Source organism: Diabrotica virgifera, chromosome 4 (genome assembly GCF_917563875.1).
Source record: "Diabrotica virgifera virgifera chromosome 4, PGI_DIABVI_V3a".
Classification (NCBI taxonomy): Eukaryota; Metazoa; Arthropoda; class Insecta; order Coleoptera; family Chrysomelidae; genus Diabrotica; species Diabrotica virgifera.
The window spans coordinates 190,808,596-190,825,427 of record NC_065446.1 but is presented as its reverse complement, the minus strand read 5'-3'; the positions used below and the strand labels follow the sequence as shown (position 1 = coordinate 190,825,427).

Here is a 16,832-nt window from a genome sequence, read left to right as displayed (position 1 = left end):
ATTCCTGGCGCTTGATTCGTTATTACACTTACAAAGATGCGGATTTTTGTTTATGACAATGGATTATGTACCATTATTGGCGTTTAGTTCGATATTACAAATCCTAGTGTGGGATTTTTTTAAGAAAATAAAAAATGTCGCTTAATACAGACATTCAAAAACAGCTTTTTTTAAAAATTTTTTACAAAAAACATATTTTTATACATAGATTTGCACCCTAGCTGCAAGATGGCACTATTATCTCGATTTTGGACTTTTGGCGGTTAATCCGTTATTACATAACGCGGTCCAATTAAGACTATGACAATGTGGTTTTTATATTCGGATCTTGGTGTGGAGGGATGTAATGTATGCTACCTGTAACAGTTATGTTACTTCCCACCTCTACAAATCTATCTATGACCAACTTCACAGATAACCTACAATATGTAATTCAGATATTAACATATGTTCATTTAGTATAATGAATAAAGGTTTTCATGCCGTCTAAATTGTTTAATATCCTTAGATGTGGACACCACAGAAATATAAGGGAATAAACATCAATGGTCGCTACCTCAGTAATCTACGATTTGCGGATGACATAATCCTGATAGCTACTGACCTACGCAAGAACTGAAAACCATGCTTTCAGAACTACACACAGAATCTTCTAAAATATGACTGAAAATGAATTTAAACAAAGCAAAAGTCATGCACTCCGAAGAAACGATGACAATAATAAACAACAAAGTTGTAGAAAAAGTTGAAGAATATATTATATACTTAGGACAAAAAATAATACTAAATAGGGAAATTCAAACGGAAGAAATAAAAAGAAGAAGAAAGTTAGCATGGGCAGCATTCGACAAACTGAACTATATACTCAGAAATCAGCAAATTCAACTACATCTTAGATCTAAAGTTTTTGATGCATGCATTATTCCAATATTAACATATGGGGCACAAACATGGACAATCACAAAAAAGAATATGAACAAACTCAGAGTCACTCAACACGCGATTAAAAGAGCAATGCTTGGCATATCGCTTAAGGACAGAAAAACAAACACATGGATAAGACAGAAAACCAAAGTCACCGATGTGGTACAAAAATCACTAAAATTGAAATGGGAATACGCTGGACATGTAGCTAGGAGCGATCTTAACAAATGGCACAGAACAATTCTAACCTGGAGACCATACGAACACAAAAGACCCAGAGGCAGACCTCCTATGAGATGGACAGATGATCTGAAACGAACTGCCGGGAAAAATTGGCTACAAGTAGCGTACAACAAAAAACAATGGAAAGGGAGACTTGAAGAGGCTTATGTTCAGATGTGGACGTGAATGGCTAGACGAAGAAGAAGAAGAAGGTTTATATGTATACGGTAAATTACATTTTTCTAATGTCTTCACTCGTCTTCCGATTTCTCAGCGTATTTCCAGTAATTATTACTCTCATCTCTGTCGTTTCTAGTAGCCCTTGTGTGCTGGCTATGTGGGGTTTTATTTCTGGTGTATATTACAGATTTCCTTATTGGTCTTACACTGGCTTTATAAATAATGTAGATATTCTTCTATAACATACTTAATCGTATACTTTAGACCTCTTACATATACATATATAGATTCGTCCTGCGACTTGTCTGATGACCAATTACCACCACGTCCTATCATTACAATCTTCTTCTCTCAACCCTCGTTCCCTCATTGATCTTCTAACTCCTTCCATCCACGATTTCTTTGGTCTTCGTCGTTTCCTGTGTTCCGGTGGTATCTATTTGGCTACTTTCTTTGGTAGTCTTTCTTCTGGCATTCTTTGAACATGCCCATACTAGGTAAGCTATTTTCTCTCTATGCAGTGGGTCACAGTTTCTTTTAGACCCATTTTTCCTTTATTGTGTTGTTTCGAACCCTATCAAGTTTCGTTTTCCTATAGCTGCTCTTCTTAATGCATCCATTTCTGTGGCTTCTATTTTCCTTATTTGATGTTCTTTAAGACGCCACGTTTCAGATTCGTACAGCAGTGTGATTTTTATCATATATTCTCAATTTTCTTTGTTTTCCTATTTCAATGCTCCATAATATTCCATTCAGAGATTTAATTAATTTTCTAGTTTTATTTATTCTACTGTTTATCTCTGCGTCATCCGTTCCTTCTTTGTTAAAATTTATTCCCAGGTATCTACAGTCTTCACATCGTTTTATTGTTTTCCAGTTGCAGGTCAGTAGTTTCCTCTCCTACGCAGAAGCACAACGTTTTTCCATGTTCATTATCAGACCCCATTTTTCAAATTCCTCATTCAATTTTCGTGTCATGTACTCGAGATCTTTTTTGTCATTTGCACATATTACTTGATCATCGGCAAATTGGAGGGTACAGAAGCAAGTGTCATCATCCACCTGTATGCCCATTCCTTTGCATTTCGATTTCTACTGGGGGAGAGCTTTACAATATATATTTTAAAAAGTGTCGGTGATATGCAGCACCCCGTCGTAGGCCTTTATTGACTCTAAATGGTTCCGATATTCTGTTGCCTAATTTTATCTGGGCTTCCATGTTGTATATATTCTGAACAGCCTTTAGTAACAGCCAACTCATATGTTGTTCTGAAGCTATTTCCTTGTGGCATTTTTATGATTAATTATTTATATGGGAAATAAGCCACAATTAAAATGAAAAAAATAATTTTATTAACGTTTCGACGCCCAAATCGGGTGCCGTTGTCAAAATACAAAATATTACTGAATTATAAATATATAAAATATAATATAATTATAAATATATACGAAACGTTAATAAATTCATTTTTTAGTAAAATTGTGGCTTATTTCCCATAAAAAATACGTAATTATAAATATATATATAATTAATTATAATTATATTATAAATAATACAGTAATATTTTGTATTTTGACAACGGCACCCGATTTGGGCGTCGAAACGTTAATAAAATTATTTTTTTCATTTTAATTGTGGCTTATTTCCCATATAAATAATTAGCCAACTCATAAAGACCTCTTATAATATTCACACTAATATGTGATATTTACTATTGTAGACCAGTGAAAGCGTAACTTTAGATTTATTGACATTTGAAGATTTGGAGTTGCTTAGATCAAGAAAAATAATTAGAAATGTAGGATACACCAATAATAACAGAAGATATCTTATAGTAACATACATAGTAGAGTTCGATAAGTAAGTTTCTTCTATAGTACTTTTTTATTAAAAAGTCATCAATGCTGAAAAGTTATTAGCAGTGGTTTCGGCGTAATACATGTTGTGGTAGTTTGCAGTAATACATGTTGTGGTAGATTTGGAGTTGCTTAGATTAAGAAAAATAATTAGAAATGTAGGATATACCAATAATAACAGAAGATATCTTATAGTAACATACATAGTAGAATTCGATAAGTAAGTTTCTTCTATAGTACTTTTTTATTAAAAAAGTCATCAATACTGAAAGGTTATTAGCAGTGGTTTCGGCGTAATACATGTTGTGGCAGTTTGAATTATCCATTACAAAATTATCATCATCCTCATTCTGGTTTTACAAGCACGTATTCCCATATTTCTCATGTTTTCATCGATGTTATCAAGAAACCTTGTTCTGGATCTTCCTCTTCTTCTGTGACCAATGGGTCTATCAAGAAGCCTGTTTCCATCGTCATCACCCAGAAGGGTTAGTTTGTTCCATCCTCATTACATGCTCTACCAACCTAAGACTAGACCGGACCTTGAGCTGGGTCCCTCCAACCAGCAAACACTATGAGAGGTTTGTGGGTGCAGTAATAAGCGCTGCCAAGGAAACCATCCCTAGGGGGTATCGCAAAGAATATGTGCCCGGATGGACTGAAACATGTGAAGACTTATACGCGAAGTTTCTCGAAAGTGGTGACCGAGAAATAGCCGACGAGCTTTTACACAACATCGATACAGCTAGACGACAAAAATGGATAAAGACTGTCGAAAACCTTGACTTCAATAAATCAAGCCGGCAGGTATGGTCCCTGTTGCGGAAAATTGGAGGAGCTAAAAAGCTGCAATCCAGAGAGTCTAAAATGTCTCCTAACAAGGTTGCCTCCCATATAGTATCTCTATCCAGAGCTCCACGAGATCGAAAACATACTACCAACGTGTAAAGAGACTTAAGGGCATTAAAACAAATGGTCAGAACGAACTCCGAATATTCAGCAAGAATACTTTCTAAATCACATATGCGCTGAAAAAAATGAAATCAGGTAAAGCACCTGGGTTTGATGGTATCCATCCAGAGTTCTTGATACACAGTGGTGCATACACAAAACAGTGGCTTGCAATGTTCTTTAATGATATACTTCAGTCAGGTAACATTCCTTTCTCACTTAAGCGAACAAAGATAATTGCAATTCCCAAAACCGGGCAAATCAAACGATAAGGCAGAAAACTACCGCCCCATAGCTCTACTCGGCATAGTATATAAACTATTAGAAAAGCTTCTCCTCAACAGAATTAGTCACAGGATACTAGAAAATGTCCCCATTGAACAAGCTCGCTTCCGCTCTCATCGAAGCTGTACGGTCCTAGTGCTGTCATTAACAACTTTTATAGAAGCTAGTTTTCAAAAGAAATAAAAGACAGCAACAGTATTTATAGATCTAACAGCAGCATATGATACTGTTTGGAGACAGGGATTAATACATAAACTGGCCCGTATTATCCCCTGCAGAAAGATAATTAACCTCATTGACAACATGCTGACAAACAGAGCCTTCCAGGTTATAATGGGAAAGGAGACGAGTAGACAGATGAAACTTAACAATGGTCTTCCACAGGGTTCTGTCCTTGCCCCTTTACTTTTCAGCCTCTATATTGTTGACATGTCTGAAACCGAATCTCGGAAGTTTGGATATGCTGACGACTGGACCCTTGCATCAAGCCACCAATATTTGGAAACTACAGAAATCACTCTCACGAATGACTTATCCATCCTCAGTTAATACCTTAAGAAATGGAGACTACAATCAAGTACTACAAAAACTGAAGTATCAGCTTTTCATCTCAACAACAAGCTGGCAAACAGAGAATTGCGAGTGTATTTTAATAACAAGCTGTTAAAACACAATAAATATCCGAAATACATTGGGATTACTCTAGACAGAACGCTCACATTTAGAGAACACCTGACGAAAACAGCAGCAAAATTGAAAACACGCAACAATATAATACAGAAACTCTGCGGCACTATATGGGGGTCCACAGCATAAACTTTAAGATCCTCTGCTCTTGGCCTGATATATTCGGTGGCAGAATACTGTGCACCAGTGTGACTAAATAGCAGGCATACCCACCTGGTCGACACCCAACTAAACCGTGCTATGCGTATGATAACAGGCACAACTAAGCTCACCCCTACAATGTGGCTACCTACCCTTAGTAATATAGCACCACCCAACCTACGTCGCGAACATGCATTGGTTAAAGAATATAACAAAATAATGGACAGTCGCCAGCTTCTAGTCCACAACGACATCCCCGATATTTTTGGAAACCGTCTCTGATACAGGATACCCCCTCTACAATCTGCTCAAGCGCTGCAGCAATCCAACTTTGACTTAAATACCCGATGGAGAGAAGATTAGGAAAGTAGGACAGATCCGCATTACCATAGTCTACCGGACATCATAGGAAAACCTGGCGAATTTGAACGTCCCCATAAGATTTGGGCAGCCCTTAATCGAATTCGAACAAACTGTGGAAGATGCGTCTTCTCCCTCTACAGATGGGGTTAACTCCCCTCGCCTTCTTGTGACTGCGGCGCTGCAAGACAGACGATCAGTCACATTGTTCAGGACTGCCCACGTAGAGCAAACACAGGCGACCCTATAGACTTTGTAATGGCAACCGAAGGGTCAATCGAATATATAAAAAAAACTGAACATCTGTTTGTGATGCATTGTATAATGCATAAATCTAAATATATTCTGTGATGTACTTAAGCCATACGCTAAATAAATAAACCAACCTAAGACGTCCTATCCTAATGTATTTTACCATATCTGGTTGCTGGTATACTCTATAAACTTCGAAGCTTTCTTTTGAAACATCCTAATATATTTTCATTATTTTTTGTTAGAGTCTAGGTCTCTGAACTTTATGTTAGGGCTGGGCGTATTATTGTTTTGTATAGTTTTATGTAGGTAGATGGAGAGAATACGTGGAAGAGATGTTTCAAGACCCAAGAGAGGATGAACATTTGTATGGAGGAGATGTCGACTGGACCTTATATCAGAAAGGAAGAAATTATCAAAGCAGCAAAGCAAATAAAGAACGGAAAAGCTGTTGGGGAAGACAATATCCCAATTGAAAAAATAAAGATATTCGATGAACACATCGCACTGATGGAAGATATACTTAACAAAATATACGAAGCAGGCATAATACCGAATGATTGGCTGACATCGGTGTTTAAACCACTACCAAAGAAGAGAAACTCCAAGAAATGTGAAGATCATAGGATTATTAGCCTGATGAATCATGTGAATCATAATGCTGAAACTTTTCCTACGAATAATACATAATAGAGTATACAATAAACTAGACGAACACACTGGTCAAACTCAATTTGGTTTTAAGAATGGATTCGGAAAAAGAGAAGCACTTTTTTCAGTACGTGTGCTAGTTAAAAGATGTAGAGATATCGATTCTGACTTTCAGTAGGCTTTTGATCTGGTGAAACATGATAAACTAATAGATATTTTAAGGTAATGTAATATCGACGATAAAGACTTACAGATCATTACAAACCTCTACCAAGAACAAAAGACTAAAGCGAAACATCTGGAAAAATCAATATCGAGAAGAGAGTAAGACAGGGATGTGTTCTGTCACCTTTGCTGTTCAACGTTTACTCTGAGAAGATATTTAAGAAAGCTTTGGAAGGCACCTCGGATGGTATAATTATAAACGGGCAATGTATAAATAACCTGCGATACGCTGATGAGACGGTCATTCTGGCAGATAATGCTTAAGCACTGCAACGCCTAATGGATCAAGTAACGACAGCCTGTAAAGAATTTGGAATGAAATTGAATACAAAGAAGACACAACCGATGGCTATCAGCAAGCACCAAAACAGAAAGGTGAAGGTCAATGTCGATGGAACAGATCTGGAAAGAGTAATAAGAATAACGAGCCTTGGAAGTAATCTTGATGAAACTTGGGACCACTCACTAGAGATAAGAACACGTCTGGAAAAGGCACGTACAGTGTTTTACAAAATACAAAAAGTTCTATGCAATCGCCAGCTGGATATCTTATTGAGAACTAGAAGACATAAGTACTATGTTTTCTCCACCTTGCTCTCTCTATGGTGTTGAAGCCTGGGCAGAAGCAACACAAAAAAGAATCCAAGCATTTGAACTCTGGTGTTATCGTAAAATGCTCAGAATATCTTACATGAGCCATACGACAAATGCCAAAGTCTTGCGGAGGATGAACAAGGAAATAGAGCTTACGCTTATAATAAAAGAACGGAAAACACAATATTTTGGTCACATCGTAAGCAATCAAAAGTATGAACTGCTCCAACTTACAATCGAAGGCAAAACCAATAGCAAAAGGGAATCAGGAAGAAGACACAACTCTTAGCTTAAAAACTTACGGCAATGGACGAATATGACCTCCATAGAACTATTCAAGGCGGCTGCAGATAAGATTAAATGGGCAAATGTAATTGCCAACGTCCTTAAGGATAAGGTACCGTAAGAAGAAGAAGATAGTTTTACCTTTGTATGTCTCGCTATAATTGAGGATTTAATAAGAAGATTGAGCCGAAAATAGCACTTGTTGACCTTACAAATAATGCGGTTTATAACTGTGGTAGTGCTATTTTTAGTATTGACGAGCACCCTCAGGTAGGTACCTATTGGCTCCGTGCGTCCCCTCCCCTCTATTTACAGTCACGTGACACGCTGTCAAATTTGTAAGGACGTTTTAACATTGAGTCTTATGGGTTTATTTTGTTAAACTTGAATATTTTATTTTCTAGTGATAATAACCCAATACAAATTGTTAGAATTCATTAGTTATTCTTTTATAGTGTCATTTATAGTCCAACAAAAATATTTTTGGTCGTTAATAAAGATTTTAATTTTAATAATTTATTGAGATAATCTGCGATAGTGAGGTTATATAGGACATACCGTATCCGTACTTTTTGGAGTCAATTCGAATTTTTCAGAGCTAAAAAGTGTATGTAATATGTATAAAACTTATAGAAACGTAAATAAAATTATTATATCATCTGTATATTGTCATATCCTTTGTATATTATGGAAAAAGTTAACTTCACTTAATTCTTCTAACAACATTAATCAATTTAATTCTTTAATCTAATTTTTTTTGGGAACGAGGAAAATAAAGGTATTTCACATCACTATTTCTCCATGTATTTTTACAGTGAACAACGCAACAAATAGCGTTTTATGGCGTTTTTTAAAAAAATATTCCATTTAAACATACACTAAATCGTCCTTACAAGCATTTCAAGCAACCGCCACCATGAGCAGGTCGGTCGATTTTGCTCTGACAGTTTGTTAACGCTCGGAGCGAATACAAATTCGTTAACTGCTTCGATGACATCGTCTTCTACAAGTGGTTGTAGGATTTCTGGTTGCGTGCATATTTTCATGTAGGTACTTTGTTGTTGGTGTTTATTATTAAACCCCTACAGTACCTGGCCAAATTATCAGGCCAAGCAAGGAAAAATTTACTATATGAAGTTATTTCTCTCACGATTATGAATATATTTGAAAAAATATTGTTTTGTTCCTTTTTTGTGAATATTAACTCTTAAGGTGCGTATCCATTAGGTTCGCTGCTCCGCGCTCGATGCAACTGTTTCAATTGATACAGCATGCGCTTCTTTACATATAAAGGTGCGTATCCATGAGGTTCGCCGCTCCGCGTTCCTGCAACTGCTCCACATAGTGAATACGTTGGCGCTCCTGGACCATGCAAGAATGCGCGCTCCTTCTCGGCGCTCCAATCGGTAGCGGATTATATGTAGAAGAGCGCATGCCGTATCTATTAGAACAGTTGCAGGGAGCGCGGAGCAGCAATCCTAATGGATACGCATCTTAAAGTTAATACATATTCACAAAAAGGAACAAAACGGTATTTTTTCAAATATTCATAATCATGAGATAAATAACTTCATATAGTAAATTTTTCTTTGCTTGGCCTAATAATTTGGCCAAGTACTACTGTAATTGCAAAATTATTTGGCTTTATAATATACCAAATTTAACATTGTATTTTGCTCAATCTTTGTACAATGACTGTTTCTAGAAACTTATTTATTTTTTTACTAATTTCATCAAGTAATGCGGTTTTCACAAGATAAATTGTTCAGGAAGGGTTAAAACTAACGATAATGCATACAAAAGATCGGAGGAGTGGGACGATTATTGCAAAGCTCAGACGAAATATAATAAAAAAAAAAGAATGTGTGTGTACTTTGTACGCACGTAAGAAGATATTCTTCTATTATATAACAGGTAATTCAAACGAAGTAAATATACTTAAAAGGTTATTTGTACTTATTTTATTTAAAAATCAAACTAACTTTCTTATCTACCACTTTCAGAAAAGAAGAATATCTTCAAAAATTATATAATATACTTACAATCATAAAATCTATAAAAAAAATAAGAAAATAATAACTTGCTTGGGGCTTGAACCCACTTCACGTCTACCGCGCCGTACGAAAGTTGACGGCATTTCAAACTGCACCACATTCGCGTATACGTCATGTGGGAATATACACAAACTAAACGTTTACACCATAAATTTATATGAATTTAATAAAATTATTAGTTTGATTTTTGTCGAAATAAAATACAACAAACTATAGAGTAAGAAAACGATATATGAGATGAAGATTTGTAGAAAGTTTGTTCGTAATCAGATTATGTAAATTAAAGCATTGCCTACTAATAGGTAACTACATTATTTTGTTTACATTTTCCAAATAGATAGGTATTGAAACTATTAGGTATTTCCAACTGAAACATTTAGAATTACGTACCTGCGGCTTTTCAAAACTATTTAAAAAGTAGCTATAATTATAAATTTTATTTTATTTCTGTCCACACATCAATAAAAACTAATATTATACAATATTTTTGTTTACCGATAACCTCCATATTGAACACTTATTGACAGATCATTTCAAAATTTCAACACCCAATCAGAGCCCGTATAACGACTAATACCATACTGTCGGTGTGCGCATGCGCGCGGATCAATCAAATTTTACCCTCAATCGATTCGCCGCTAAAGAAGAATAGCTTCAAAAATAATAAGTTTCAACAACAATTAATTCAAAGCTCCAAAAATTTAAGTACTTTTCAGGGTACACCTTACAGACTCCGAATTAAACTGGTATTGGGTTTGTAACGGATAGCTCTTTCGGGACGACAGACTCAGTAAAACACAGGTTAAATAAGTTACTTTTCTACAACCTTGTTAAAAATGCAATTTTTAGCACTTCATAGGAGCGTTAAAAATGCTACTTTATCGCACTAGTGCTTTAAAAATTTTAAGGCAGTGCAGTTAAAAGTGAATTGTCAAATAGTGAAACGTCAAAATATTTATATTTCATTTATTAACATTGATATTAAGAGGAAACAGTAGCGATCAACAGGTAGCGAAAACGCGTTCCAAGATTGCGGCTGTAATTTTGAATATTTTTTCGAGATATTTGGCACACGTATTCGTAATATAATAAAGAATGGCGGTACCGAGCCCAATTTGAAAAATATATTAATATGTGGAAATTACTCTGTAATTAAATACAATATTAAAAAAACGAGCCTGTACCGCCATTAAGAAGAACAAAAAAATACACTTTCTTCAAATAAACTTTTTTATCCGATGCCTAGATTTTGTGTCATTTTGGAACTACTAAAATTTTTTATTTCATTAGTAGTTCCAAAATGACACAAAATCTAGGCATCGGATAAAAAAGTTTATTTGAAGAAAGTGTATTTTTTTGTTCTTAATGGCGGTACAGGCTCGTTCGTTTTTTTAATATTGCATTTAATTACAGAGACATTTCCACATATTACTTAATATATTTTTCAAATTGGGCTCTGTACCGCCATTCTTTATTATATTACGAATACGTGTGCCAAATATCTTAAAAAATATTCAAAATTACAGCCGCAATCTTGGAACGCGTTTTTGCTACCTGTTGATCGCTACTGTTTCCTCTTAATAGTACCACTTGCGCAATTTGAAAAAGGTGGTTTAAAAGATTTTTAAAATTTAATTCAAATTGTATTATTGCATTTTTAACACGTTTGTAGAAAAAAACTATTAAAATTTGTTACAATATACAATAAAAGTAAGAGTTAAAAGTAAGTTATGTAATATAATTGTTATGATTTACGTATTGACAGTAAACGCTCTGAGCTTCGCTGGTGTCGCTCCTAACGGATTACTAATTCAACTTTCACCGGTAATTTTTAAATTTATTATTTAATTGTTATCGCTTAATATTTACAACGCAAAAAAGTAATTAAATTGTAATCGATTTTTTTAAGATTTTGCTAATCATTTTGACGTTCTATTGATAAAATATGAATTTCTTACTTAAGATACTTTCACAAGTATCGTGTAGATGGCGCTAAGATTAATAGATTAATTTATAATTACATATTACGGAACATTAAAAAACTTAAATTCAGTATTTAAAACGTAAGTATATTTAAGGTAAAAATATATACCACAGCTTTGACCAACTAATATTTTTTATAATTAATGTTTTTAATTTTAATTTTAAATTAATCACTTTGACATTTATGTTAAATTTCCGGTAAACGTTTACAGACTTGTCACTACTGGCGCTCGCGAATTTGTAAATATCCCCTCTACGTACGAGCTCACAGCGTATAAGCAGTTTTGATGTAATGTCAAGAAAAATATAAAAATGGAATGTCAGTCAAGTTCAAGTAAAAATTTTTGAAGGTAGGTATTGTCTTGTAATTAAGAATGAACAAATTAATGAATAATTGATATATAAGACGTTTGTAGATATTGTATGATATATACGTGTTAAAAAATACATTTTTAAGGCACTCATGTGAATTGCAGAATTCGCTTCGCTCATTTCGCAAACTTTCACATGCGTGCCTTAAAATTGTACTTTTAACACATATTATAAATAACTATTTTCTACAACCGTCTTAAAAATGCAAATTTTTAGCACTCCATACGAGCGTTAAAAATGCTACTTTAAGGCACTAGTGCTTTAAAAATTTTATGGCACTGCAGTTTGTATTGACCGTATTCGCGGTGTGCAAGTACTTGGAAGGGATACGCGAAACGGTCGTGCGCGAATAGCGGAGAAATATTGCAACTTTCTTAAATAATTCATATTGCCAATTGAAATTGTCAAATTGACGTACATTTCATACCTATTGTCATTTAAGAAGAAAAATTATATATTGTTCCACAATATTGATATGATATGCAATTATTATATAAAGGTAAATTTAATTAATTGTATTTTGCTTGCAGTACTGCATTTTAATAACTAATTTTATTTACTACATACAATTGTTTACGTTTAAATAGCATAACCTAAATCTTATTTTTTCTTCTTATTATTTTTTTTGGACTATGGCCTTGACAATTATCCAGTAACCAGGACCATATGATTGGCCAATATAATCAAAAGTGCGAATAAAAGTGCAGAGCGTAGAAATAGGTGTCGCTTTTCCGAACTTGCACGGTCCCAATAGGCAATTTTGATGTACCTAATGTCAAAAAAATATAAAAATGGAATGTCAGTCAAGTTCAAGTAAAAGTTTTCGTAGATATTGTCCTCTAATTACTTTTGTAGAAAAAATATTGTATGATATGCGGTTAAAAAGTTGATTTTTAAGGCACTTATGTGAATTGCAGAACTCGCTTCGCTCATTCTGCAAACTTTCACATGCGTGCCTTAAACGTGTACTTTTAACATTTATATTATAAATAACTATTTAGTTCAGAGAAATAAGGAAAAAAATAGCCTGTTGGTGACACAACCCCCTCCAGGCCGAAACCAAATTTTTTGAGTAGTGTGGACATCTATAATAATTACCTATATGTTTCCTGCAGCCGATTTTGATGATATACATAGTTATAAACAATTGAAGATCAAAAAACGCTAAATTTTCGCTTTTTTCGTTTATTGCCAAATGGCTAAGCATTTTAAACAAATTTGGAAGTAAGAAACTCATAAACCATATAAAAACCTTCAATATGGCTCCCGCTGAATATGTCTATCCTTATTGGTTGCTTAGAAAATTGCAAAATAATTCATAAATTTTGAGTTTTTATAAAAATTTATAACTTATGTAAAAATAAACTTAGAATCTTCTTATTACACAGAATGCTGGGACTTCTGGTGCTTAAATTATACACTAAATTTATAGTTTAAAAGTTATTTAATTTGTTTATCCCAAATTAATTTTTTTTGTAACACTATAAGTCAGAAAATGATGAAGTTACAGTAATACTTTGGATAGTTTATGAAAGAAGAAGATTTATACTAATAACTTAATTAAAAAGACTGACAAAAAATTATTCTAAGTATCGCAAAATTATTTTGCAAGAACATGTCGATTTTTTGCTTATAAACAATTAGAATAACTTTTTAACCATTATCCGTAGAAAAATTATTTTTTCACATTTAGAAATACTGAATTTTTATACAAATTTAGAAAAAGAAAAAATTGTCCTAGGGCACTTAGGGACGAAGTTGCCGCCCCCCATTTTTTAATTCACAGCAGCTTTATTTATAACAAATACGAAATCAAATCTGTCACATTGGAAAGAACACACTTCAGAGTTTTAATGTACCAAATATAAAAAATATATCAAAAAGTCTAAGTTTTCACTCTAATGGCATATAAAGCAACACAATGCTACTCTACATCCCACCAGAATGAAAACAATGGGAACCTTCTCTGGTTACACCTCCGAGGCTTCTACAATTTGCAAGCCATACGGATGCCGAGACTAAGGAAGATGAGGGAATTTTACAATATATAATTCACGTCCCATCTGCTCAGCGCGGTAAAGTTCCAACGAGAATAGTTCCCTTTGTACTCCAAACAGAGTAAGTAAATCAAAAATGAATAACCATTTTCAATGTCGTTGCAACACGAAACTACAGCGGCGCGATATTCTAGTCCAATCAGAGAGTGCCGCAAGCACCCCTACCGGTTTCGAAACTTATTAGTCTCTCATCAGGAGGCACATATGCTGCTCTCCCTGATCCAACCAAAACAAACCCCGGCGTGCAGTCACGGATCGCAACGAACGAAATGGCATAGATGCCCTAGCGGCAACTGCTATCAAAAGTCTAAGTTTTCACTCTAATGGCATATAAAGCAACATAATGCTACTCTACATCCCACCAGAATGAAAACAATGGGAACCTTCTCTGGTTACACCTCCGAGGCTTCTACAATTTGCAAGCCATACGGATGCCGAGACTAAGGAAGATGAGGGAATTTTACAATATATAATTCACGTCCCATCTGCTCAGCGCGGTAAAGTTCCAACGAGAATAGTTCCCTTTGTACTCCAAACAGAGTAAGTAAATCAAAAATGAATAACCATTTTCAATGTCGTTGCAACACGAAACTACAGCCGCGCGATATTCTAGTCCAATCAGAGAGTGCCGCAAGCACCCCTACCGGTTTCGAAACTTATTAGTCTCTCATCAGGAGGCACATATGCTGCTCTCCCTGATCCAACCAAAACAAACCCCGGCGTGCAGTCACGGATCGCAACGAACGAAATGGCATAGATGCCCTAGCGGCAACTGCTATCAAAAGTCTAAGTTTTCACTCTAATCCCTAATAGCACAAGGACGTCCAATGGACGTCCATTGGACGTCCTTCACGGACTTTAGGGACGTCCATTGGACGTCCGTTTTCGTCCGAGGAACGTCCTTTATACGTCCTATTTTGGTCCAAATGTCGCACTACCGAACGTCCATTGGACGTCCATCTAAGGTCCGAGGGTACGTATATTGGACCTTAATCGGACGTAATTTGGACCTTGATCGGACGTCCTAGGGGACGTAAATTGGACCTTAATCGGACGTAAATTGGACCTTAATCAGACGTAAATTGGACCTTAATAGGACATAAATTGGACCTTAATCGGACGTAAATTGGACCTTAATCGGACGTAAATTGGACCTTAATAGGACGTAAATTGGACCTTAATGGTACGTAAATGGGACCTTAATCGGACGTAAATTGGACCTTAACCGGACGTAAATTGGACCTTAATAGAACGTAAATTGGACCTTAATCGGACGTAAATGGGACCTTAATCGGACGTAAATTGGACTTTAATCGGACGTAAATTGAACCTTAATCGGACGTAAATTGGACCTTAATTGGACGTAAATTGGACCTTAATCGGACGTAAATGGGACCTTAATCGGACGTAAATTTGACCTTAATCGGAAGTAAATTGGACCTTAACCGGACGTCCTAGGGGACGTGAATTGGACATTAACAGGACGTCCAATTTTGGTCCAAATGCCACGTTGCCAAACGTCCAATGGAGGTCCACTTAACATCCGAAGGGACGTTCGGTGGACGTCAATTGGGCCTTCATAGGACGTCCCAGTTTGGTCCAATGTCTTGCTGCCGAACATTCATCTAATGTCGTGGGAAATAAAAAATATATTTTTTAAGGAACTTATATTACATCTTATATTAAATTACAATTATTGGATATTACATTATTTACATTAAATTACAATACACTTCTCCAAGAAATTAACGCACCACCTTAAATATGGGGTATTTTTGATGTCTCGTATTTCCTAAACCTGTTTTTTCATCTAAGTGATTTTTTTATATTATAGCCTAGGCTATAGGTTACCTCCTTAAGCTTGTCACGCACAGGGAGCTATGCTGTAATATATGTACATTATATCATATCGCTCTCTATAGTAATGAGTGAGCCTGCAGACAGGAAACAAATGGTTCCGTATGTACAGGCTCACTCATTACTATAGAGAGCGATGTGATATAATATATATTACAGTATAGCTCCCCGTGCATGACAAGCATAAGGAGGTACTTAACCTATAGCCTAGGGCCTAGGCTAGAATATTATAAAAAAATCACTTAGATGCAACAACAGGTTTAGGAAATTCGAGACATCAAAAATGCCCAATTTTTAAGGTGGTGCGTAATCGGCTGTATATACAGGGTGTAACAAAAATACAGGTCATAAATTAAATCACATATTCTGGGACCAAAAATAGTTCGAATGAACCTAACTTACCTTAGTACAAATATGCACATAAAAAAAGTTACAGCCCTTTGAAATTACAAAATGAAAATCGATTATATCGAAAACTATTAGCGATTTTTTACTGAAAATGGACATGTGGCAGTATTATGGCAGGAATATCTTAAACAAAAATTATGGTGAAATTTGTGCACCCCATAAAAATTTTATGGGGGTTTTGATCTTTTGTGTACGTTCCAATTCAATTTTATTATTGTGGTAGGTACCATTAGTTAAATTCAATATTTTTGTTTCTTAGTATTTTTCAGATAAGGCAGTTTTTATCGAGTTGCGACTTCTTTTTTAACATGTCTACATAAAAATTTTATGGGGGTTTTGTTCCTTTAAACCCCCCAAATGTTTGTGTACGTTCCAATTAAACTATTACTGAGGTACCATTAGTTAAACAGAATGTTTTTAAAACTTTTTTGCCTCTTTGTATTTTTTCGATATATGGCATATAAAGCAACATAATGCTACTCTACAT

General features: G+C 35.0%; 1 protein-coding gene across 1 annotated transcript in view; it reads left to right on the top strand.

The window, feature by feature from the left end:
* Nucleotides 1–16,832, top strand: part of LOC126884047 (centrosomal protein CCDC61-like) — a 55,742-nt gene that overhangs the window by 14,179 nt on the left and 24,731 nt on the right. The window contains exon 3 of the mRNA XM_050649835.1: nucleotides 3,048–3,187. Within this exon, the coding sequence (XP_050505792.1) occupies nucleotides 3,048–3,187 (140 nt within the window). The remainder of the gene's footprint in view (nucleotides 1–3,047; nucleotides 3,188–16,832) is intronic.